This window comes from Chrysochloris asiatica, unplaced genomic scaffold (assembly GCF_000296735.1).
Source record: "Chrysochloris asiatica unplaced genomic scaffold, ChrAsi1.0 scaffold00068, whole genome shotgun sequence".
NCBI classification, from domain to species: Eukaryota; Metazoa; Chordata; class Mammalia; order Afrosoricida; family Chrysochloridae; genus Chrysochloris; species Chrysochloris asiatica.
The window spans coordinates 11879752-11903339 of NW_006408586.1; the positions used below are offsets into that span (position 1 = coordinate 11879752).

Sequence of the window (23588 nt, forward strand, 5' to 3'; positions counted from 1 at the left end):
TAGGGTTTCTGGAGAGCGGCTGGTAGGTTTGAACTGCTAAGCACGAAATTTACAGTCTAGGGCTTATCTTTGTTAAATACCATCGTGTTGGTTCCGACCCTGTCTAGGGTTTCTGGGGAGCGGCTGGTGAGCTTGAACCGCCAATCTTGGGGTTCAAACAGACTTCGCAGTCCAGTGCATTAACCCACAGCGCCACTCCAGGACTCCTATTTTCTTATAATAATTGTCCCAGGGCATTAGGGCCATATACTCTGTATTTGTGCTTCCAAAGGTTGATGGAATCCCAAAGAATTACTATCCCTGCTTCATTAAAAAAAAAAAAATCACGACACAAGATCTGAGCTTCCTGGATCTCAGTTGGCGATATTGGAGACAAGTGAGCAGAATCCTTGGTCTTTATACAGACAGGTACAGGCACTTGGGTTGGGTCGCGGATCACCTTAGTTTATCTCTTGGACGCTCCTGTTGCCGGGTTACGATCCCCGCCCCCATCCGCCTACTTCATTTAACCACGCCCCATTCTTTTTCACCGCTTTGGCTTGGGCGGGGCGCTGGGATTCTTCAGCCACTCAGAGATTCCCATCCCGGGTCCTTGAGTGATAATTGGAGAAACTCATGGGCGGTGATTGGGGCGTGTCTTTGTCGTTGTTGAGAAACGTCAGCACGTCGACGCGGGGGTTTTCTTTGGCTGGACTCCGCTATCTGAGCTCCTGGTTATCTGCGCTTTTGGCCCCTTGGTGTTTGGGGAGGTTTAGTCGTTGTCCTTTGGTTACCAGGGCTTGGTGCCGGGACCAGCAGCCTTCACCTTCTTTGCGGCTTTTCCTCCGTGCCTGTTCTTTTCGAGGACTCTTCGGAGCGGCGGCGCCCCACGGGATTTGGCCTGGAGCAGCCAGGGGCCCATCCCCTCGTCGTGCTCGGATGGGAGGCGGCAGGAGGAGCGGCCTGGGATGTTCAGTCTGATGGCCAATTGCTGCAACTGGCTCAAGCGGTGGCGGGAACCCGTCAGGTAGGCGCCGCCCGGGGGTTTGGGATGGTTGTCCCAGCGGGACCGTGTGGGTGCGCCTCTCGTCTACCCAGAGACTAATCTCCCTGACGTCGCCTGAGCTCGACTTGGATTTTGTCCCGGCAGGAAAAGATGTTTTAAGTTGAAAGCAGCCTGTTGCCTGGTTACTTTTGAGATAAGTTATGATCAACATTGCTTATTACTGAATTTTACTAAATATTATTATAAATATATCATATTTAAATAACTTCAAATTGCTAATGTGTGTATGTTTGGAGTGTGTGTATATATGTTTGGAGATCTGTGTAACAGGAAACTTCATTGTGTTTTCCCTCTGAGGTAGTATCCACACATCCCTTTCCAACACACACACACCCACACACGGTTTTGTTGGAGGACTCTGCCTTGAAAGAAATCTGGCTCCACTACTTAATTATATGATTTAACCATTTAGGCCTCACCTTCCTCATATGTTAAATGGGAATGATAATATCTATGCTTTAGTGGTGTTGTATTAAATGAGAACAACAGATTGGAATGTGTTTACTAGTCTAGTGTAGCTTCGATTTTCATATGGATTGTTTTATTGAAAGAGTCCACTTATTAATACTTCTTTTTTAAAAGCTAGACATGTTTGTATTTCTTGCCTATTACTTGATCTGTTACTTAAATAGACATTTGTTGAGAATATACCATTTGCCAGTCACTGTGTTAGGAAGAAGCCAGTGAAAATGATGCTTTTAAAACCCAGTAATCCAACAATCTTTTGAGAGATCTTGAGTTTATTACTCTTTATTTATAGTATTGACTTTATGTAGTTCTACTTTTTCTGCTTCTTTAAAGATTTACCATCTCAGAAACGCTATACAGGGTTGCTATAAGTTGGAACCCAGTTGAAGGCATACACCTACCACCACCACTTTGGATTTAGAGTCCTGGTGTAGCATTGTAGGACAAGAACAGGACTGCTAATCCCAAAGTCAGTGGTTCAAGTTCACCAGCCACTGCTTGGAAACCCTATGTTGTTGTTGTTGTTAAGTGCCATCGAGTTGGTTCCGACCCATAGCGACCCTGTGCAGGGTTTCCGAGGGTGTAAATCTTTACGGGAGTAGAAAGCCTCATCTTTCTCCCGCGGAGCGGCTGGTAGTTTCGAACCGCTGACCTTACGGTTCGCAGCCCAATTCGTAACCACTACGCTACCAGAGCTCCTTTACAGGGTCATTATGAGTTGGAACCAACTTCAGGTCCCTTAACAACAACAACTCTGGATTTAGGGAAAGGGTAAAACATAGCAAAGGGCTGTTAGGTTTTTTTTTTTGTTGTTGTTGTTGTTGTTGTTTTTTAATGATTAACATTTCATATAACAGTATTTGCTGTAAGCATGAACTGTCCTTTAATGAATGAATCTGAAACACTATTTCTGGAAATTTAGAAGATAGCAACCTGACCAACTCTCTGAAAGAGATCCAGATTAGTGCCTATTCCAAATAAGGGTGATTTCAACAGAATGCAGAAATTATCAAACAGTATCATATTGTCAGGAGGACCCATTCGCTGGAGATGGGTATCATGTTTGGTAGGGTGGAGGGTCAGAGGAAAAGAAGAAGACCCCCAGTGAGATGGATTGGCAAAGTGGCAGCATCAACGGGCTCAAGCGTGGCAACCTCAAGTGAGGTTGGCCCAGGATCAGGCACTGTTTCCTTCTGCTGTGCATAAGGTCCTTATGAGTCGGTACTGACTCGATGGCACCTAACAACAACAACAATCATTAATGTCACATACAAGAAAAATTTTGCTGGAAATAATTCAAACAGGTACAGCCATATATTGACATACTACCAAAACTCGAGCCTGATTCAGAAGGGGATGTGGAAGGAGGAATATCATTCATTGCTGATATCAGATTGATCTTGTGTGAAAGCAGAGAATACTAGAAATATATGTACCTGTGTTTTATTGACTGTGCAAAGACATTACATGTGTGAATTGTAACAAATTATAGATAACATTGCAAAGAATGGAAATCCAGAATACTTAATTATGCTTATGCTGAATATGTACATTCATTAAGAACAGTCTTTAGAACAGAACAAGGGGATACTTAGTGGTTTAAAATTGGGAACAGTGTACATCACCATACTTATTCAGTCTGTGTGCTGAGAAAGTAATCCACAAAGGTGGACTGTATGAAGAAGGGCACAACATCAGGAATGGAGGTAGACTCACTGTGCAGATGGCATAATCTTGTTTGCCAAATGTGAAGGTGACTTGAAATACTTACTGATGAAGATCAAAGACTACAGACTTCAATATGGATTGCACGTCAATATAAAGAGAGCAAAAATCCTTAAAACAGGACCTATAAGCAAATGGAGAAAATATGACAAATGGAGAAAATATTGAAGTTGTTGTGGATTTCATTTTACTTGAAATTATAGTCAACACCCATGGAAGCAGCAGTCAAGAAATTGTTTTATTACAGTGGGCAAATCTGCTGCTTATGAGTTATTTAAAACCATAAAAAGCAAAGATGTCACTTTGAGGAGTAAGGTGTGCCCCAGTCACTTCATCAGCATGTGAAAGCTGGACGGTGAATAAGGAAGACCAGAGAAAAATTCATGCATTTCAATTATAGTGTTGGCAAAGAATATTGGATATACCATGGACTGCCAGAAGAAGAAAAAAAAAACTCGGTACTGGGAGAAGTACAGCCAGAATGTGCCTTAAAAACAAGGATGGTAAGACCTTATCTGACTTTGTTCAGAGAAGGACATCACTTCTCACTTTGTATAGAGAGGGTCAGTGAAAAAGGAAGACCATCCATGAGGTCTTCCTCATGATGCTGGCGACTACAATGAGCTCAAATATATCTATTGTGAGGATGGCACAGAACTAGGCATCTTTTCATTCCATTATATATGGGATCTCTATGAGTGGGAATTGACTCTGTGCCACCAAACAATAGCAATATTTCTGGTAGCTTAGTGGTTATGATTTGGGCTACTAATCTCATGGTCAGCAGTTCGAAACTACCAGCGGTTCCACGGGATAAAGATGAGGCTTTCTGCTCCCATAAATATTTATAGCCTCAGAAATCCTGTGAGGGGTCACTGTGTGTCCTAACCGACTTCATGGCACACCACCACCACCACCACCAGGCAACTGATCCTACTTTCTTTTAGGTAAAGGGAGTAGGTTTTGATCAGAGTGGACCTAAATCTATGGGGTAGGAGGGTAAGGGAGTGGATTCCACAATATCTTAATGTAACTAGCTAGAAAGGGCCACTTAATTTTGTTCTTTTTCTTATAAATGCCGTTGAGTCAGTTCTGACTTAACAGTGACCCTGTATAGTGTTTCCAAGGAGCAACTGAAGGGTTAAACCACCGACCTGACCTGTGGTTAGCAGTCCAGTGTTTATCCTGCAGTGCCTTATCAGGATTCCACCTGATTTAGTATGTGTATAAAAATGATTTTCAATTTTGGAGAAAAAAAAAAAAGGAGCTTATAATACATGATCAACATACAAAAATCAATTGGATTCCTCTATTGAGAGCACTAAAAAGGAATTAGGAAAGCAATGCCATTTAGAATAGTTGCCCATAGGATGAAATATTTACAAATAAATATAACCAGACAAACAAAGAGTCTATACAAAGAAAATTATAAAACACTACTACAAGAAACCAAAAGAGACAAAAATGGAAGAATATCCATGCTCCTGGATAGGAAAATTTAGCATTGTGAAAATATCAATACTAACTACCCAATGCAATCTATAGATACAATGTGATCCCAATCCAAATTCTGTCGACATTCTTTAAAGAGATGGTAAAAAACGATTACAAATTTTATAGGGAAAGGAAGGAGACCTAGGATAAGCAAAGCACTGTTTAAGAAGAAGAACAAAGTTGGAAGCCTCTCCAGATTTCAAATTTTACTACATGGTTACAGTGGTCAAAACAGCCTGGTATAGGTATAATGAAAGATACACAGGTTAATGGAACAGAATTGGGAATCCAGAAATTAACCCATCCACATACAACCAACTGATCTTTGACAAAGGACCAAAGTACGTTGAATGGGGAGGGGAAAACTGGCAAAACTGGAAATCGATAAGCAAAAGATTGAAACAAGACCTTTAACTCACATCATATATAAAAACCAACTCAGCATGGATTAAATACCTAATTGTGAATCCCAGAATTATAAAGGTCATCAATGAAAAGAGTTTAAGGGCTCTAATATAGGACAAACATAGACTACCAAATTTGCGAGAATTACATAAACAAAAGAAGACAAAATAGATGATTGGGACATACAAAAAATTAGAAATTCATGTTCATCAAAAGATTTTACCAGAAGAGTAAAAAGGGAGCCCACAGAATGAAAAAAAAAATATTTTGCAACGACATATCACACAAGACTCATTTCTAAAATCTATAGGAAACTACAACACCTTTACATGAAAAAGACAAATACCCCAATTAAAAAATGAGCACAGGACATGAACAGACACTTCACCAAGGAAGAGATTCAGGCAGCCAACAATCGTTTGAAGAAGTGTTCATGATCATTAGCCACAGAGAGTTGCAAATCAAAACAACAACGAGATATCATCTCACACCAGCAATAACATCAGAGTTCAAAAAAGCAGAGGACAAAAAATGCTGACAAGGATGTGGAGAGACTGGAACCCTCCTACATTTGCTGATGGGAATACAAAATGGTCCAACCCATCTGGAAAACAGTATGGCGCTTCCTCAGAAAGTTGGAAATAGAAATACCTTATGGTCCAGCAATTCCTCTACTTGGTATATTGTTGTTGTTAAGTGCTGTTGAGTCAGCAAGAATTACAAGCCATAACATGAGTAGATAAATGCCTACCAATGGTTATCGCAGCACTATTCATAGTAGCAAAAAGGTAAAGACAGCCTAATTGCCCATTAATGGAAATGGAAGATAGATAGATAAACAAACTGTGGTACATACACACAATGGAATATTATGCTACCTTGAAGAATAACAAGGAAGAGGCAAACCACCATATAACATGAATCATGAGGACATTATGCTGAATTAGTCAGTCACAAAAGGACAAATACTACATAAGACCATTATTGTATAAACTTAAGAAAAGATACACATACTAAAAAACAAAACAACTTTGTTGGTTACCAAAGGTGGGAAACGGGACAGTAGAGCATGGGGTAGGGGACAGAACATCATAGTTTGGTGTTGCGGAGCGCAGTCAGTATACAAGAAGGGGGAGGGGGGAAGTGCATGGAAGAGCAAGATAGATAGGGAGGCACTTAGACAGGTTTGCATAGTGTAGATGGGACAGAGATAAATAGTGATGTATGTTCAAACTTGGAACAATAGTGCTCTGTGATACAGGGACCAAGGCATAGTCTGAATGGGTAAAAGAGGGAAAATAATGTTAAGATGCTTGACTGTCCTATGAATATTGGTTTCCATTGCCTACTATTGTAAAATAGACACTTGAGTAGGATAGAAAGGAATGTTGGGAAACATGATTATAGAAAGCTTGTAAGGCCGTCTTCAGCCTATAACTGATTGGAATACCTAAAAGGGGTTCTAGAACTTGCCCAGAGAAATAGGCTTCTTGCAGAGCCTCGTAGTGTATAAGAACATATGTTGAATCCTGAGCCCTGTCCAGAACCTTCTGAGGTGGGACATTCCCACTTGAAAGGACAAACAACTAGCCTGAAGTGGCTAGAACAGAAGATACTTCTTGAAAGAAAGACCAGCAGGAAAAATCAGAAACAAAATGGCAGTCTGATTGGCTATTACAAGAACAAACAAGTTGTTCAATGTGGAGCCATCAAGGCAAGCAATCAATTCCTTTCAGGAAAACCCTCTCCAAGACTGAAACTCAAAGGTAACACACAAAGATACAATCAAGATGTGTTGATAATTGCTGTCTATTAAATGTGAAAGTTGTAAATAAAGAGAAAGGATCAGTAGTTGGAAAATATGGCCTTGGTGAACAGAAACGATGCTAGAGATTGCATGGTAGAATTTTGCAAGACTAATGACTTCTTCCTTGCAAATAGCTTTTTAAAAACAACATAAAAATGACTACAAACATAGATTTCACAAGATAGAGTGCACAGAAATCAAATTGACTACAACTTTGGAAGAGAAAGTAGAGAAGCTCCATATCATCAGCCCAAACCAGAACAGGGGCAGACTGTGGAACAGACCCATCAAATGCTCATATGCAATATCAGGCTGAAGCTAGGAAAATTAAAACAAATCCATAAGAGCCAAAATATGACCATGAATATATCTCAACTGAATTTAGAGATCTCAATTTGATGCGTTAGACACTGAAGACCAAAGAGCAAAAAAGTTCAGGGATGATACCAAGAATGGCATACAGAAAAAAAAGCAAAGGTCACTGGAAAAAAAAAAAAAAAAAAACAAAGAAAGAAAAGATGAAAATGGATGTCAGAGGAGACTGAAACTTGCTCTACAGCATAGAGATGGCTAAAGCAAACAGAAGACACGAGTACATACATAAGCTGAACAGAAAAATTTCAAAGGGCAGCTCAATAAGACAAACAATATTATAATGGAATGTGTGAAGACCTGGAGTTAGAAAACCAAAAGGGAAGAACACACTCATCATTTCTCAAGCTGAAAGAACCAAGGAAAAAACTCAAATCTCAACTTGCAATATTAAAAGGATTATGTGAGCAATAATGTTAAATGATACAGGAAGCATCTAAAGAAGATGTAATGAATAGAGTGAGTCACTGTACCAAAAAGAAATAGTTGATGGTCCATGATTTCAAGAAGTAGCATATGATCAAGAGCCAATAGTGCTAAAGTAAGAAATCCAAAGTGCACTGAAGGCATTGGCAAAGAACAAGGGTCTTGGAATTGATGGAATACAAACTGAAACCTTTCAACAAACAGATGCAGCACTGGAGGCATTCACTCTTTACCAAGAAATTCGAAACACAACAACCTGGCCAGCTGATTGGAGGAGATCCATGTTTGTGCCAATTCCAAAGAGAAATAACCCAACATTAAAGAAATCATCTGACAATGTCATTAGTATCACATGCAAGTAAAATTTTGCAAAATTGATAAAACGGCTACTGTCGAGCATTGACAAGGAACTTCCAGAGGTTCAAGCCAGAATCAGATGACTTGAAACGAGAGGTATTATTGCTGACATAAAATGGATCTAGCTTGAAAGTGGAGAAAATGAGCAAGATGTTTTTTGTTGTTGATGTTAGGTACCACTGGGTCAGGACAATTCATAGCAAACCTATCCACAACAGAACGTAAAATTGCCTGGTCCTGCACCAAACTCACAATCATTGCTATGCCAAGTCAATTGCTGCTGCCACTGTGCTAGTCCATCTTCTGTTCTTCGACCATTTCTTTTTGGTACAGTGACTTTGTATATTTCTTCCATCTTCTTTTGATGCTTTCTGCATCATTCAATATTTTGTCCACAGAATCCTTCATGATCAGCAAGTCGAGGCTTGGATTGTTTCTTCAGTTCCTTCAACTTGAGAAATGCTGAGCATGTTCTTCCCTTTTGATTTTTCTAACTCCAGGTATATATATATATATTGTAATGAGGTGTGTATATATATATATATATATACACACCTCATTACAATATTTGAAGTGTCTACTTGAGCTGACCTTTAAATTTCTCTGTTGAGCTCTTGTACCTCCTCATTTTTTCCATTTGCTTTAACATCTCTACACTGGAGAGAACATTTCAGACTTTCTTATGACATCCAGTTTGGTCTTTTCCTTCTTTCTGATAGTCTCAGTGACCTTTTGCCTTCTTGTGTGATGTTCTTGATGTCATCCCTCCATTTTTTTGATCTTCGGTCCTTAGTGGTTAATGCATCAAATCTGTTCTTCAGATGATTTCTAAATTCAGGTGGAATATGTTCAAAGTAATATTTGGGCTCTCATGGACTTGTTTTCATTTTCTTCAGCTTCATCCTGGAGTTGCATATGAGCAATTGATGGTGTGTTCCACAGTCTGCTCCTGGCCTTTTTTTTGCTGATGATACTGAGCTTCTCCACCCTCTCTTTACACAGTTGTAGTCAGTTTGATTTCTGTGTATTCCATCTAGTGAGGTCCATGTGTCTTTTATGTTGTTTAACAAAAGGTATTTACAATGAAGAAATCATTGGTCTTGCAAAATTCTATCATGTAATCTCTAGCATTGTTTCTGGCCGTATTTTCCAAGTACTGATCCTTCCTGTTTGTTTCTTACCTTTACATTCCAATCACCAGTAATTATCAATAAATCTTGACTGCATGTTTGATCAATTTCAGACTGACGAATTTGGTAGAATTCTTAAATTTCATCATCACTGGCTTTAGTGGTTGGAATGTAAATTTGAATAAGTATTAGCTGATCTTACTTGTAGGTGTGTGGCTATTATCCTGTCACAAACAGCATTGTATTTCAAGATAGATCTTGATTTTTTTTTTTTTTTTTGATGATGAATGGAACGCCTTCCTCTTCAATTTGTCATTCCTTGCATATTATACCATGTGATTGTCAGATTCAAAATAGCCAATACCATTCCATTTCAGCTCATTAATGCCAAGGATATGCATGTTTACCTGTGCTTTATTGACTGTGCAAAGACTTTCAATTGTGTGGATCATGACAAGTTATGGATAGTATTACAAAGAATGGGTATTCCAGAACACCTAATTGTGTTCATGAGGAACTTATACATAGACCAAGAGGCAGTTGTTTCTAATTGTGCTCACGAGGAACCTATACATAGACCAAGAGGCATTGTTTGAACAGAACAATGGAACACCGAATGATTTGAAATTAGGAAAGGTGTGTTCCAGGGTTGTATCTTTTCACCATACTTATTTAGTTTGTATGCTAAGCAAATTATTTGAGAAACTGGATTATATGAAGAAAAATGTGGCTTCAGGATTGGAGAAATACTCATTATCAACTGGCACAATGCAGATGATACAACCTTGCTTTTTGAAAGCAAAGTGAACCCCAGTCTTCAGTATGAGTTGCACCTCAATGTAAAGAAAAAAAAATCCTTACCACTGGACCAGTAAATAGCATCAAGATAATTGGAGAAAATATTGATGTCAAAGATATCGTTTTGCTTGGGTCCACCATCAACACTCATGGAAGCAGCAGTCAAGAACTCAAAGGATGTATTGTATTAAGCAAATCTGCTGCACAAGATTTCTTTAAAGTCTTCAAGAGCAAATTTTCAGTTTGAGGACTAAGGTGCACCTGTCCCTTGCCATAGTATTTTCAACTGCCTCATATGCATGTGAAATTAGACAATAGATAAGGATACCACAGAGTAATTAATGCATTTGAGTTATGCAGTTGGAGAAGAATTTTTAAAGTACCACGAACTGCCAGAAGAATAAACAAAATCTGTTTTGGAAGAAATACAGCCAGAATGTTTCTTAGATGTCAGAATGGCAAGATATCATCTCTCTTACTTTGGACATATTATCAATGGGTACCAGTCTCTGGAGAAAGGACATCATGGTTGGTAAAGTGGAGGGTTAGTGAAAATGAGGAAGACCACCAATGAGATGAATTGGCACTGTGGCAGCAGCAGTAGACCGTAAGTATTACTATGTTTGTGAGGTTGGTACAGAATCAGGCAGTGTTTCTCTTGTTTATAGTGTCTCTATGAGTCAGAACTAATTCAAAGCACCTAACAATAGGAGCAACAACAAGAATTCTATTATATAAATTATTTTCAATTTGCAAAACTAATTGTATCTAATAAATTATCATAAGAATAAAAGTTGTTGATAATCTTCAGTCTTTCTGTTGTCGCACAGCTTTCCAGCCAGTGGTTCCCAGTCAGTAATAATTTACCATATTGTCCAAAGTTATAATGTCACCTGTACTTTATTATGTATTAAAATAGATTGTACATCTTTATTATTTACACAGTTATATATAATTTTGAGACTAGATGGATGTTAACCTTTTAAGCCCATTCTATTTTGGAAGTATAAATTTTGTCCTTTGTTGTGAAGCATTACAGTATTATCCTGTGATTTTTATTTATATTGCTAATGTATTATTTTTATTTATTTATTTATTTTTAATGTATTATTTTACTAAGACTTTAATTATCTCAAAGATAGCACTAAAGTCATTTTTCAAGTATATGACGTAAGTACAGGTATAAGTAGTCAAAATAAAAGTAGAAATCCAGAGAGACTTGTCCTTTGTTAGTCCCAGTATGATTATCATTTTCCAAAGTGATTTTCATCTTTGGAGAACTTTGTTGTTTGAGCCTAATATCCTGCAAAAAGAAAGGAAGGATTTTAAGGTAAACACTAACATTCTTAGTAGCTTTTGTTGTTGTTAATTGCCCTTGAGTCGGTTTTGACCCATAGTGACCCTGTAGAGGGTTCCTAAGGAGTGACTGGTGAGCTTGAACCACCAATCTTGCAGTGCACACTGACTTTGCAGTCTAACTCATTAACCCACAGGGCCACACCAGGACTCCTTAGTAGCTTTAAGGGCAGTATTTTAAAATGGTGGTGTTAGGTGCTGTTGAGTTGCTTCCAACTCATAGCTCCTCTTTACATAGCAGAATGAAATTTTAAGTACTTCAAAATGTTTTAGTTAGCACTCAATGTTAATAGCAATTAACGTTACTAGTACTATACTGTGTTGTAAAGTACTATTCAAAATTTTTACTTGGTGTGTTGTTGTCAAGTGCTGTCGAGTCAGTTCTGACTCATAGCTACCATAGGATTTCCGAAAAGCTACTGGTGGGTTTGAACTGCAAACCTTGTGGATAGACGTCTACTGCTTATCCTACAGTGCCATACTAGGACCCATATTTGGAGTAAGATGTTTTGTGTCTAAAAACATAGAGTTAAGCACAGCAGTAATCCATAGGCCCTGACAGAAATTATTTTATCATTTCAGTTGATAAACACATTTCTGTTAGGAATCCAGTTAGCTGACAAATTGAAACTTCAGCTATGACAATTTTGTCAGGGTAAAATCCATCTTCTCTTTCTTCTTTACCCTTTGGGTTTTCTACTATGCTACGTTCCTTCATTTGCTTAGAAAACAAATGGATACCACTTTAAAGGTAGTTTTTCATTTGTTTTGCCTTATGAATCTGTATTTTATTCATTGTACCAGTTAGCATTATTCAAAGCGTCTAGTAGGTAGCCCTTAAATATTGCTTGAATAAGTGAAATTGCTTTTATTTTCCCTAATGCTAAATGAACTCAAAAAGTGATTTTTACCTTTCTTTTTTTATTTTTTTAGAAAGGTAACCCTTGTAATGGTGGGACTTGATAATGCTGGCAAAACTGCAACAGCAAAGGGAATCCAGGGAGGTAAGAGCAAAATATTTATGTGGTTTATGGACTCTTGTATATCATTGTGAATTATTTCCTTATTTGTTTTAAATTATATTACTCTAGGTTCAAATAGTGTGCTTGGCTCTATACTCCATTACTTTGTATTGTTAGTATGCTTCTGACTAATATGATAAATAGGGTCAGGCTTGATATGTTTTGGATTTGATATTGCAGATACAGAGACTCAGAGAGAGTCTGATCAGCCACCGGGAGGGGCAAAAAGTAAAAAATAATCATGTATTCCAGCCATTAAGGACACCAAGTTTCTTCTTAACATTCTATTGGTCAAAATTTAATCATGTGGCTACACCGAGCTATGAGGGAGTGTAAGCAGAGTTACCCAGCACAGCTTCCTTAGCATGTCTTTTTCACTATTAATGTGATATGTTAAAAGTAGGCCTCCGTACTATTAAGGAACCCTGGTAGCACTGTAGGGTAAGAACTGGACTGCAGACCACAAGGTGGATAGTTCAAAGTCACCAGCTGCTGCATGGGAGAAATATAAGGTTGTCCTCAGAAACTCTATACAGGGTCACTATGATTTGAAATCAACTCCATGGAAGTGGGCTTTTGTTTGGTTTGGGGTTAAAAATAGACCTCTGTTTTATGAAAGGATTCTGTATCATAAAAGAGTGTGGTGGCTCTGTACAATAAGTACTGAACTTGCATCTTTAGGGTCTGAATTGAAAGAATGCTTATCATATGTGGGAGCTTTTAATATCATGGAAAATGGTATTAAAAAATAATGGAATTTTTCCATGAACATTAAAAAGTCTCCTTATATGTGTCTGAAAACTGATGATTACAGTAAGATGTCATTCATGCCAAATAAGGGTTTTTAGTAATGGAAATATGTTGAAAAATATTTAAGTCACTCCCAAATTCTACTGTGCAATATTAGATGTAAATGACATATTATTTTCTGTGGATTTTTCTAAAGCCATTGTGGTATTCTTCATGTTGTCTCCTAAATTATACCCTTGCAGAGCACTCACTATCATCACTAAACTAGAAGTCAGCAAACTTGTTATTTAAAAAGCCAGAATGGAAGTATTTTAGCCTTCACAGGTCATATGGTCTCTGCCCCACAGACTCACCTCTGATATTGTAGTGCAAAACTAGCTGTAGACAATATGCAAATAAATGTTTGGTTTTTTTAAAGTTTTTATTGTGAATTGAGTGATAGTTTACATGGGAGAATATCAGCTTTACATTCAACCTGTCGTATTTGTATTTTGTTTCTTTGCAATGATTACAATCCCCTCCATGCATCATCATTCAACAGCATTTACTTCCATTCCCTCTGTTTTATTTTTGTGGGGGGGATATACACGGAAACACTCAGGAATATATAACCATTCAAACAACCAAAGGGTGTACCCTGTAAGCCTGCCCCCTGGCTGCCTGCGCACAGCCCCTCTCCCTCCTTGAGTCCAGAGTCCCCAGACGCTCCATCTCTCCATGTCATCATCTCTGCCTCCATCTCTGGCATCGTTGCTTCTCTGGATAGGGTCCCACACTCTGCTTTTCTCCTTTGATGGTCCCAGGATCCTCTACTCCTAGACTGCATGATCAACCACTCCCCGCTTTTGTTACAAAATGTCTGCCTTTACATTTGCAACATTCACAGTCATTCCTGATAGCAGTTATTCACTATTGAACCACAAGAGTCTTATCCTCATCTCCTTTCCCCGGCCCCATCTAGACAGGTTGGAAACAACTCAGTGGAGATTCTATCTTCCCCCACACCCTCTGAAACTGGGCTCCCTCTTGAAAGCTTGTAAAGCTTCGTTCCTTTGTAGTCCCCTCATTTTGGGTAGCTAATGTCTAAGTTGCCCATACTTGTCAACCCTGTGTATTGAGTGGGAATGATCCTTGCTATAAAGATTCGTTCCCTCTTTTAAACTACTACATCCATAAGTATAGGTTAAGTTCATCAAATTGTAGTGGATTACACTTTTTTTTCTCTTCTTCCTCTAGTCAAGTTCTGATCATGCATCCATGGAAGCTAGATCATATGGGTACTGTCTGCAAGTATAGGTGTTCTTGTGCATCTTCCCCTACTTCATATCAACTGGATGCTTCACTCTCCGCTCTAGTCCTCTGTGGCTATGTCCTTGTCCATGGGCTCAGGAGTCCCCAGGGCTTGTTATACTGCTGGTCAACCAGGTTGTGATCCAGGTTGACAGGAGTCTATTGAACGTAGCCCATAGCTTCATTGCTGTTTTTCCCCCACTTCACCTTATCTGTAGACCAACGTGGTCACCAGCAAGATTACATGCCTGCTCATGTAGTCCCTTTGAGTTTCAGTTTTAGAACAGGGTTTGCCCTGAGGGGACTTGATGGCTCCCAGGTGAACAACTTGCTCTTTCTTGTAGTAGTCAATCAGACTGCTGTTACTGTTTTTGATTTTTCCTGCTAGTCTTTCTCTCAAGGAGTATCTTCTGTTCTTCTAGCCACTCCAGGCTGGTCTGCTTGTCTTTTCATGTAGAAATTTCCTACCTCAGAAGATCAGGATTCCACTTGTGATCTTATGCAATGCAAAGGCTCTGCAGGAAGCCTCTTTCACTGGGCAAGTTCTAGCCCTATTATAGGTATTCCAATCATTTATAGCCTGAAGATGGGCTTACAAGCTTTCTATGGTGATGTTTCTGGCTATTACTCCTTTCTCTATCCCTCAAGTTTCTATTTTACAATGGTAGGCAAGGTAAACCAAGATTCAAAAGACAGTCAAGCATCTTAACATTATTTCCCCTCTTTTACCCATTGAAACCATGCCTCAATCCCTGTATCCCAGAGCCCTGTTTGTAGAACACATTCTTATGTGTAGGTTATACAGATACAGGCGTTAAGCCAAGTTTGACCTGTTGATCATAGTTTTTAGACTTCTGGTTTATACATCCTTTTTCTATTCCATCAAAGAATTTTAGGAAGCAGAAACCTAAGAATCTGCTAGTCAGACCCTCTAATCCATTGAATATTCGTAGAACACCTTTTTTCTGTTATTTCTTTTCTGTCTTTCACTTCTATGTATTCGTCAGTTTCTTTTTGTGACTATAGAAAATGTTCCAGTTGTCACATAAAGAACAGAAAGCCAAACCTTTCTTTAATTTTGAGCTCCTCCGTAATTCTACTTCTGTACTCCACTTCCTGTTTGCTCTTCAGACTATTTTAGTGAATGATTTCTTCCCTTAAATTTTTAAATAAGATTCCAGTTGTATAGAACTATTTGAAGTTTCCCAAATTAAACATTTCTGTGCCTTTGTATTTTTGTTTATGCTGTCTCCACTTGTGTTACTAGGGAGAATATATACTTTTTTTTTTTTAATTCATTTTAGTTTGTTTTCTCTTCTCTGAAGTCTTTTGTGATCCCTCACTGCCCTTAACACATTGCTACCGCCACCTGTAGAATTCACTATTTCCTCCTATTTTTTTATCATGCTTAATTGCATTTTTATTTCTTTCTCATATCTAAACTATAAATTCCCTAATAATAGTTTTACTCATTTTAATGTCACAGTTCTTTAGAACATGTTTTAGGTGTAGTTGTTGTTATTGTTGTTGTTAAGTGCCATCGAGTCGGCTCCAACCCACGGCACCCCTGTATAGGGTTTCCGAGGAGCAGCTGGTGAGCTTGAACTGCCAACCTTATATTTCAGACGGCTTTGCAGTCTGGCGCATTAACCCACAGTGCCACACCAGGACTCCGTTTAGGTGTGGTAGACATCCTTTTAAAAACATTTTTCTCATGGCTTCTACTCTTCCACTTATTTGAAGTTCTTCATTTATTCCCTTCACTCCCCCCCTTTTTTAAATGCCTGCTTCCGCTCTAATTGTATTATCATTGCCTAAGTCCAGACTCATAACATCTTTCATCTATAAAACTATAGCTTGTTAATCTAAGGGTACCTTCCGTATGTACAGTGAGTTTCACTTCTTCAATCAACTTTACTTCTTCCAAAGAATGCTCTCAAAATGATTGAATTCATTGAAAATATGTGTAACTGCTCTAACAGACTTAAAATACCACTGACTTAAACAAGATAGAAGCTTGTTTTTCTCTTATAATATCATACCAGCCTAGTATAGGGCTGGTATAGTGGGTCCATGGGATTAGGGACTCAAAATCCTCTGATTTCTGCCATTCCTAGGTCCTCCCTCGTCTATATTGTCTAATGTCATTCACCATTACATGTAGATTCCAGTTGGAGGGATGAGCATGTACTTTAAAAGATCATGAACTAGATGCTGCTGTATTATTTTAGTCCACATGTCACTGGCTAAAACCATTCTGGTGTTTTGAAGCTAGCTCCTACCAGGTCATGTCAGCAAGGATCTTTTCTTCCCAACTCTGTTTAAAATAACCATGGTGGTCATACATTAAAAACTGGCAGCTACTGCACGTCAGGGCGGGCTTCTTCCTCCTCTCATAGCTATTGTTAAATTTTACCAGCACCCCACTAGAACCTACTCTGTGGCCACCCCTAGCTGCCATGGAGGCTGGGGATGTGCCCAGCTAAAAACTCTAGGAATCTCTGACCATCTAATACTGTACCCTGCTGGGAAACTGTGGTGTAGTGGCTTACTTAATATAGTTGCTTAGTTACCATCTTTGTAACTTCCACATAATGATTGGCTAGGACCTTGCAAATGAGGTGTGTTAAACCTGTAATTGAGCTTGTGTCAAGTTGACAAGGCCATGATTCCCAGTAGTGTATGATTGTCCTCCACTTTGGGATCTTATGTAACTAGTCTCCATTTTTGTAATGCTTTATAAATTCTAGCCTTTCTTCCTGTGGTTATGGTCTCACTTAGGTGTGAGTTGTCATTATGTTAATGAGGCAAGATTGTTGTTGTTCAATACGGTGGAGCCATTTCCAACTCATAGAGACCCTGTATGGGGTTTCCAAGGAGCAGGTGGTGAGTTTGAACTGCTGACTTTGTGGTTTAAACTGACCTTGCTGTCCAGTGCATTGTCCCACTGGAAAAAAAAAAAAAAAATAGGGCTTTTGAGGCAGGATTAAGATAGGATATATCTTGAGCTACTACCTTACTATAGTGTGTGACTCAAGTCACACTGTTACTCCAGTTATTATCCTTATCTCTTACTCACCACCCTCACCACCTTCCTGAAGCCATGCTCTTGCTTGAGTCACACCTTTTATGTAGCAAGAAATAAAAAGAGAAAGGAGCAGAGAGAGGGGACCTGACTACCATGAAGAAGGACCTGGGGTCCCTGTGCTGGGAACCTCCTAGGCCCAGGAGACAGACAGCTATAACACTGAAGATGATAAGAGCTAGTGAGAAGCAATGGCAGAGAAATTGCTGCAGAAGCAGTATGAGGTGGCACAATGGACTTCCCAGCCTATGGAATGAGAGAGCGAAACACCTTTAGACAGGAGGCCTGCTAATGGAGTGGGACCTCTGGGCAGTTATCAGTGGAGCTTAAAAGCTTTGTAACAGTTGCCCAAGTAGGGCAGGCATGGGTCTGGACCAATAGGCCTGAGGGCTGAGGACCAGAAAGAGGCCTGTCTGTGGGCCTGACTAAGACAAGGTGGTCCTGATCAAAGAACTGTAACCTGAATCTTTCCTGATCCTGATTTATAACCTGTTACATCCTGGTGTGAAGTCCTGGTGTGGTACTGCAGATTAATGTCCTGGACTGTAAAGTCAGTGATTCTCAAGGTTGGTACTTCAAGCTTATCATCTGCTCCTTGGAAACCACATACAGAGTTGCTATGGGTCGGACTGACTCGATGGCACTTTACTTTTCATCCTGGCGTGCTACTCAACTGCTAACCACAGCTAAATAGCTGTAGTTTTATAATATTAAAAACCTTGAGCTGTTCTTTTCTACCTTCTATGCCCTATCAGTCACTTGCCTCTTAAGCAGTCAGATGGCTCCATTGCCTGGATGGTGACTGGGGGAAATAGAGAAAAGCTAATGGTAGTGCTGTGTCTTTAGAACTGCCTCCTAACCCTTCCTCAGTTTTGGGATATAGAAACAGTAGGCATAGTACAGATTCCGGGCCATAGAAAGAGAGTACCTCCATTATAAAGCTATATTTCTTTCCCTTTCTGCTTGTAAACTATCTAGTTTTAATCTGAATTTAAAAAGGGCAGCCAAAATAGCCCTCATTCTGTATTTTACAGCTTTTTTTCTAGAATTATATGCTTAATTGCCTTGTGCTTTGCCTTCCAAGGTGTCACAGGCTACAGTTTTACCAATGGTTTGCTATGACTTAAACAAGCCTAACTGGTTTTTTAGTTTGTACTGTCGATATTAAGGAGCTCTGGTAGCATAGTGGTTACTAGTCAGGCTGCCAACTTCAAGGTCAGCATTTCGAAACTACCAGCAGTTCCACAGGAAAAAGATGAGGTGTTCTGCTCTCGTAAAGATTTACAGCCTCGGAAACCCTGTGCAGGGTCAGGTCACTATGCGTCGGAACCGACTCCACGGTACTTAACAGCAGCAACAACTATCAATATTATTGCTTGCTACACAATCGGTAATTTAACAACATAAACTCTGGTAGCGTAGTGGTTACGAATCGGGCTGCGAACCGCAAGATCAGCAGTTCGAAACTACCAGCTGTTCCACGGAGAAAGATGAGGCTTTCAGCTCCCGTAAAGATTTACAGCCTCAGAAACCCTGCACAGGGTCACTATAGGTTGGAACCGACTCAACGGCACTTAACAACAACGATAGGTCTGGTGAACCGGTGTGGTGCTGTGGTCTAATGCGCCAGACTACAGAGTCATTTGAACTGCAAGGTTGGTGGTTCAAACGCACCAGCTGCTCCTCGGAAACCCTATACAGGGTCGCTATGGGTCGGAACCGACTCAATGGCACTTAATAACAATGATAGGTCTACTACAGAGAGTACTCCTACTTCCAGATTTCAGATTCTACTTCAGATATCACATTCCCATTTCAGCCCACAGGAAGAAGGACGGAAAGGAAGTGGTGCAGGCATACTCCTTTCCATTCATTCAAAAGAATAATGGGTGAGAAGGACTGTTTTTTGCTTATGATGCTGGAAGCAGTGCCACCTGTATTTCAAATACCAGCAGGGTCACCATGGTGAACAGATTTCAGTGGAGCTTCCACAGTAAGACCGTCTTGGAAGGAAGATGTGGAAACCTACTTCTGAAAAAAATTAGCCAGTGAAAACCTTATAAATAGTAACAGAACATTATCTGACATAGTGCTGGAAGATGAGTCCCTCGGGTTGGAAAACACTCAAAATACAACTGGGGAAGAGCTGTCTCATCAAAATAGAGTACACAGAAGCTACAACATTATGCTCAAACATAGGAATGATTGTGAGGATGGCACGGCACAAGGCAGTGTTTCATTCTGTTGTTAACAGGAACACTGTGAGTCAGAACTGACTTGAAGTCACCTAACAACAGCAGTCATTTGCTGTGGAGTCAACTCCAATCATGGAGACCCATGTGTGTTTGGGGAACACTGCTCTACAGGGTTTTCAAGGACTGATTTTTTTTTTTTTTAGATAAGCAGGTCTTTCCTCCAGAGTACCTCTGGAGTCCTGGTGTGGTGCTGCAGGTAATGCGTTGGACCACAAGGTCAGTTTGAGCTACAAGGTCGGTGGTTCAAATCCGTCAGCAGCTCCTCGGAAATCCTATATAGGGTCATTATGGATCGGAACCGACTCAATGGCATGTAACAGCTTCTGAGAAGAGCATGTTAACTGTTTGCCCTTCCCAGGGATTCCTTGTTAGTGGTCAGAAGAGAGTTAATATACCATATATCTTTTTAAATTTTTTTAATGTTTTATTGTGAATTATGTGATAGTTTACATGGGAGAACATTAGCTTTACATTCATCCTATCGTATATCGTTTCATTGCCATGGTTACAGTCCCCTCCATGCATCATCAACCAACCAAAGGGTATACCCTGCAAATCTGCCCCTCGGTCGTCAGCACATAGCCCCTCTCCCTCTCTGGGTCTAGAGTTAACAACCACTCCATCTCGCCACATCATTGTCTCTGCATCCATCTCTGGCATCACTGTTTCTCCGGGTAGGGTCCTGCTCTCTGCTCTTCTCCCTTGATGGTCCCACGGACCTCCTCTCCTGGACTGCAAAGTCAATCACTCCCCCCCTTTTGCTACAAAACATCTACCTTTACATTTCCAACCTCATAATCAGTCCTGATAACAATTATTTGCTCAATGGTACTTGTACCACAAGAGACTTATCCGCATCTCCTTTCATCAGCCCCACCTAGACAGATTGGATACTACTCAGTGGAGATTCTACCTTCCTCCGCACCCTGTGGATATAGGCTCCCTCTTGAAAACTTGTAAGCCAGTCACCCAGTCACTTCTTGCCTTTATAGCCCTCCCCCCACCCCCCCCCATTTTGGGTAGCCAATGTCCAAGTTGCCCATCCCTTCTGCTCTGTGTATGGAGGGGGTGGGAATGATCCTCTCTGTAAAGATTTGTTCCCTCTTTTGAACTACTGCATCCATAGGTGTAGGTCAAGTTTATCAAATTGTATCAGATTACTCTTTGTTTCCTCTTGTTTCTTCTAGTTGAGCTCTGATCATTCAGTAATATACCAGTATCTTATATCCTTGATTCTTTATATGATGCCTGCTCTATACTAGGCCATTATTAAATTACAAAGATGGATGAATGAATGGATTAATAGATGAGCGGAAAGGAGGAAGAATGGACAGATGGACAGTAGCTTCACCTGTTTTAGTGATCTGGTGTTGTGATATTAAGCCACTATATGCCTTATGGAGTCTTGATGTGGCACTGTGGGTTAATGTGCTGAACTGCAAAGTCTGTTTGAACTTCAGGGTCTGCAGTTCAAGCTTACCAGCTGCTCCTTGGAAACCATATACAGGGGTCACTATGGGTGAGAGCTGACTCGACGTCACAACAACAACACCATATATCTTTTGGTAGTGGTATGCTGTGGAGTTGGTTCCGAATCGTAGTAACCCTGTATAGGCTTTCTGTGGCTGTAAATCTTTACGGGAGCAGGAAGCCTCATCTTTCTCCCACAGAACAACTGGTAACTTTGAACTGACTATCTTGAGGTCAGCAGCCCTACTCATAACCACTATAGTACTAGAGCTCCTTATGTGCTCTAGTATATGCTAAAGATACAAAGACATGGATGGGCCTAGTGGTTTAGAAAGTACAGGCTATTTTGAAGACCAACAAGAAGACAGAATATTAGTGTAGGAGATGCAGGTGTTAAGATGGAAGTTTGTTTCTCTAATTGGGAGCACTTATACATACTGGAAGTAGAGAAGGAATTATCAGGTAAAGAGTATGTATGAATATTGAACCTTGAATGAATATAAACCAGGAAAAGATAGAAGGTTGGGGAGGTGTTTCATGTATCAAAAGACACAGGCTTTTAAAGTCTGGAAGACCTGGACTTACAGCCATGAAAAAATGTCTTAATCTAAATTGATGTATTGAGAAGACTGTCATCATTTTATCTGTGCTTACTTTGGTCTTTCTTTCTCCACCTAGAATGTACTTCTCGTGTCTATAATACAACTACGTGACTTTAAAGACTTCATTCACATTTTACTTCCTCCCTGAGTTGACTTTCCAAACCATATATCGCCTCCTGTCTTTTCTTCACCTTCTTTCTCTTTAATATATTCATAATATTCTCTAGAAGATTTATCACAGAATGCATAAATTCTGTTATTTCTGCTTATATTCTGTCTGTCCATATTACACAGTATGTTTCTTAGGGATAGCAGATACTCATCTTTATATTCTAATGCCTAACAAAGTCCTGGCACAGAGTATGTGTTCAGTACGTTTTCAGTACCTTTTTCCCTAGTTCAATAAAGCTGATGTATTTTCACTGAAGATTTCCTGGGGACACATCACAGATCACACTCAGACAACTGCCTATTTTATCTATGGAAACCATTCTGACCTAGATTAGATCCACATGTTTAAATAGCTAGTATAATCCTCTTTCTGAAAAAGCCAGCTGCTTATATTATGTGTAATAATTGCTGGTTCTCCTAGATGATTAAGGTGTTAGTGACAAAATGTGACATGGAATAGCTCCATTAACTTTTTAGAAGCTGTGTAAAGTGCAGTAAGGTGCTAGCTGTGAGAGAGTGATGCATTGTAAGTCTGCTCTTCAGTCATATCCAAGCCTAGCAGCAACTATCTTTCAAATTTATGTTTGTAATAGTAATTTTTTTTACTTGAATATGGGAATGAAAAGACCGTCCACACTACTGTTGTGCATTAGAATTTTTTGCAGTGATGGAACAGCTCTGTATCAACACTAATGGTATATCTGCTTGGCACATGCGACCTTTGAACACTTGGCATGTGGTTAATGCAACTGAAAAACTGGATTTCTGATTTTATTTAATTAAAATCAATTTTAATTTTAAAAACCATGTTATTTGTGCTGACTGCTATCTATTGTGCAGCTCTACAAAGTCTATTCTATTTTTTTATATCATGGGCATCAAGCATGAAGCTTGAACCTCTTTCCTTATAACCATTGAGGAATGAGGCTGTATCACTTTCATGAAATCTTTTTTCCTATTTCTTCCTTTTATATTTTTACATGTCATATAAATTGCTGCTGTGCCCTCTTCCAGTTAGTTCTAGAGACTTTTGCAAGGTTAATCCTAGTAGAGCACTTCCTTCGTAATTTTAATAATCCTGTCATTGAGCTGTTAAAATATTTTCATTGGCTTCCTATTATGTATCTTCGTATCTCTCTTCAGGCTGGCTTCAGTCTACATTAAAAATCGTAATGGGTTTGCTCCAATTGCAGTACTAGTTTTCTAGTACTTCTTTTCCTTTGTCCTTTCCCTTACTAAATTATTATTTTGCCTATTGAAATTTTACTTATGTTTAAGACATAAGTCCCATCTCCTTTATGAAGTCTTCCTTGGCCATCAATGATCTTTTAAAAACCGTTACTTATTGTCGTTGCCCCTCCTTGACAGTTAAAATCATATGCATCCTAGGTTACTGTTCTTGTGTGACGCTGTGGGTTAATGCACTGGACTGCCAGATCAGTTTAAACTGCAAAATTGGCAGTTGAAGCTCACCAGCTGCTCCTTGTGAATCCTATACAGGATTGCTCTGAGCTAGAACCAACTCCATGGCACTTAACAATATGCAGAAGTCCAGAAGAC

At 39.6% G+C, this 23588-nt stretch overlaps 1 protein-coding gene across 2 annotated transcripts in view; it reads left to right on the forward strand.

Moving 5' to 3' along the window:
• The first annotated feature begins 947 nt into the window (after positions 1 to 947).
• Positions 948 to 23588, forward strand: part of ARL13B (ADP-ribosylation factor-like 13B) — a 76190-nt gene continuing 53549 nt past the window's right edge. The window contains exons 1-2 of one of the 2 annotated variants that reach the window (XM_006864658.1): positions 948 to 1006; positions 12317 to 12387. In XM_006864658.1, the coding sequence (XP_006864720.1) occupies positions 948 to 1006; positions 12317 to 12387 (130 nt within the window). The remainder of the gene's footprint in view (positions 1007 to 12316; positions 12388 to 23588) is intronic. The other variant, XM_006864659.1, reaches the window with a different exon arrangement.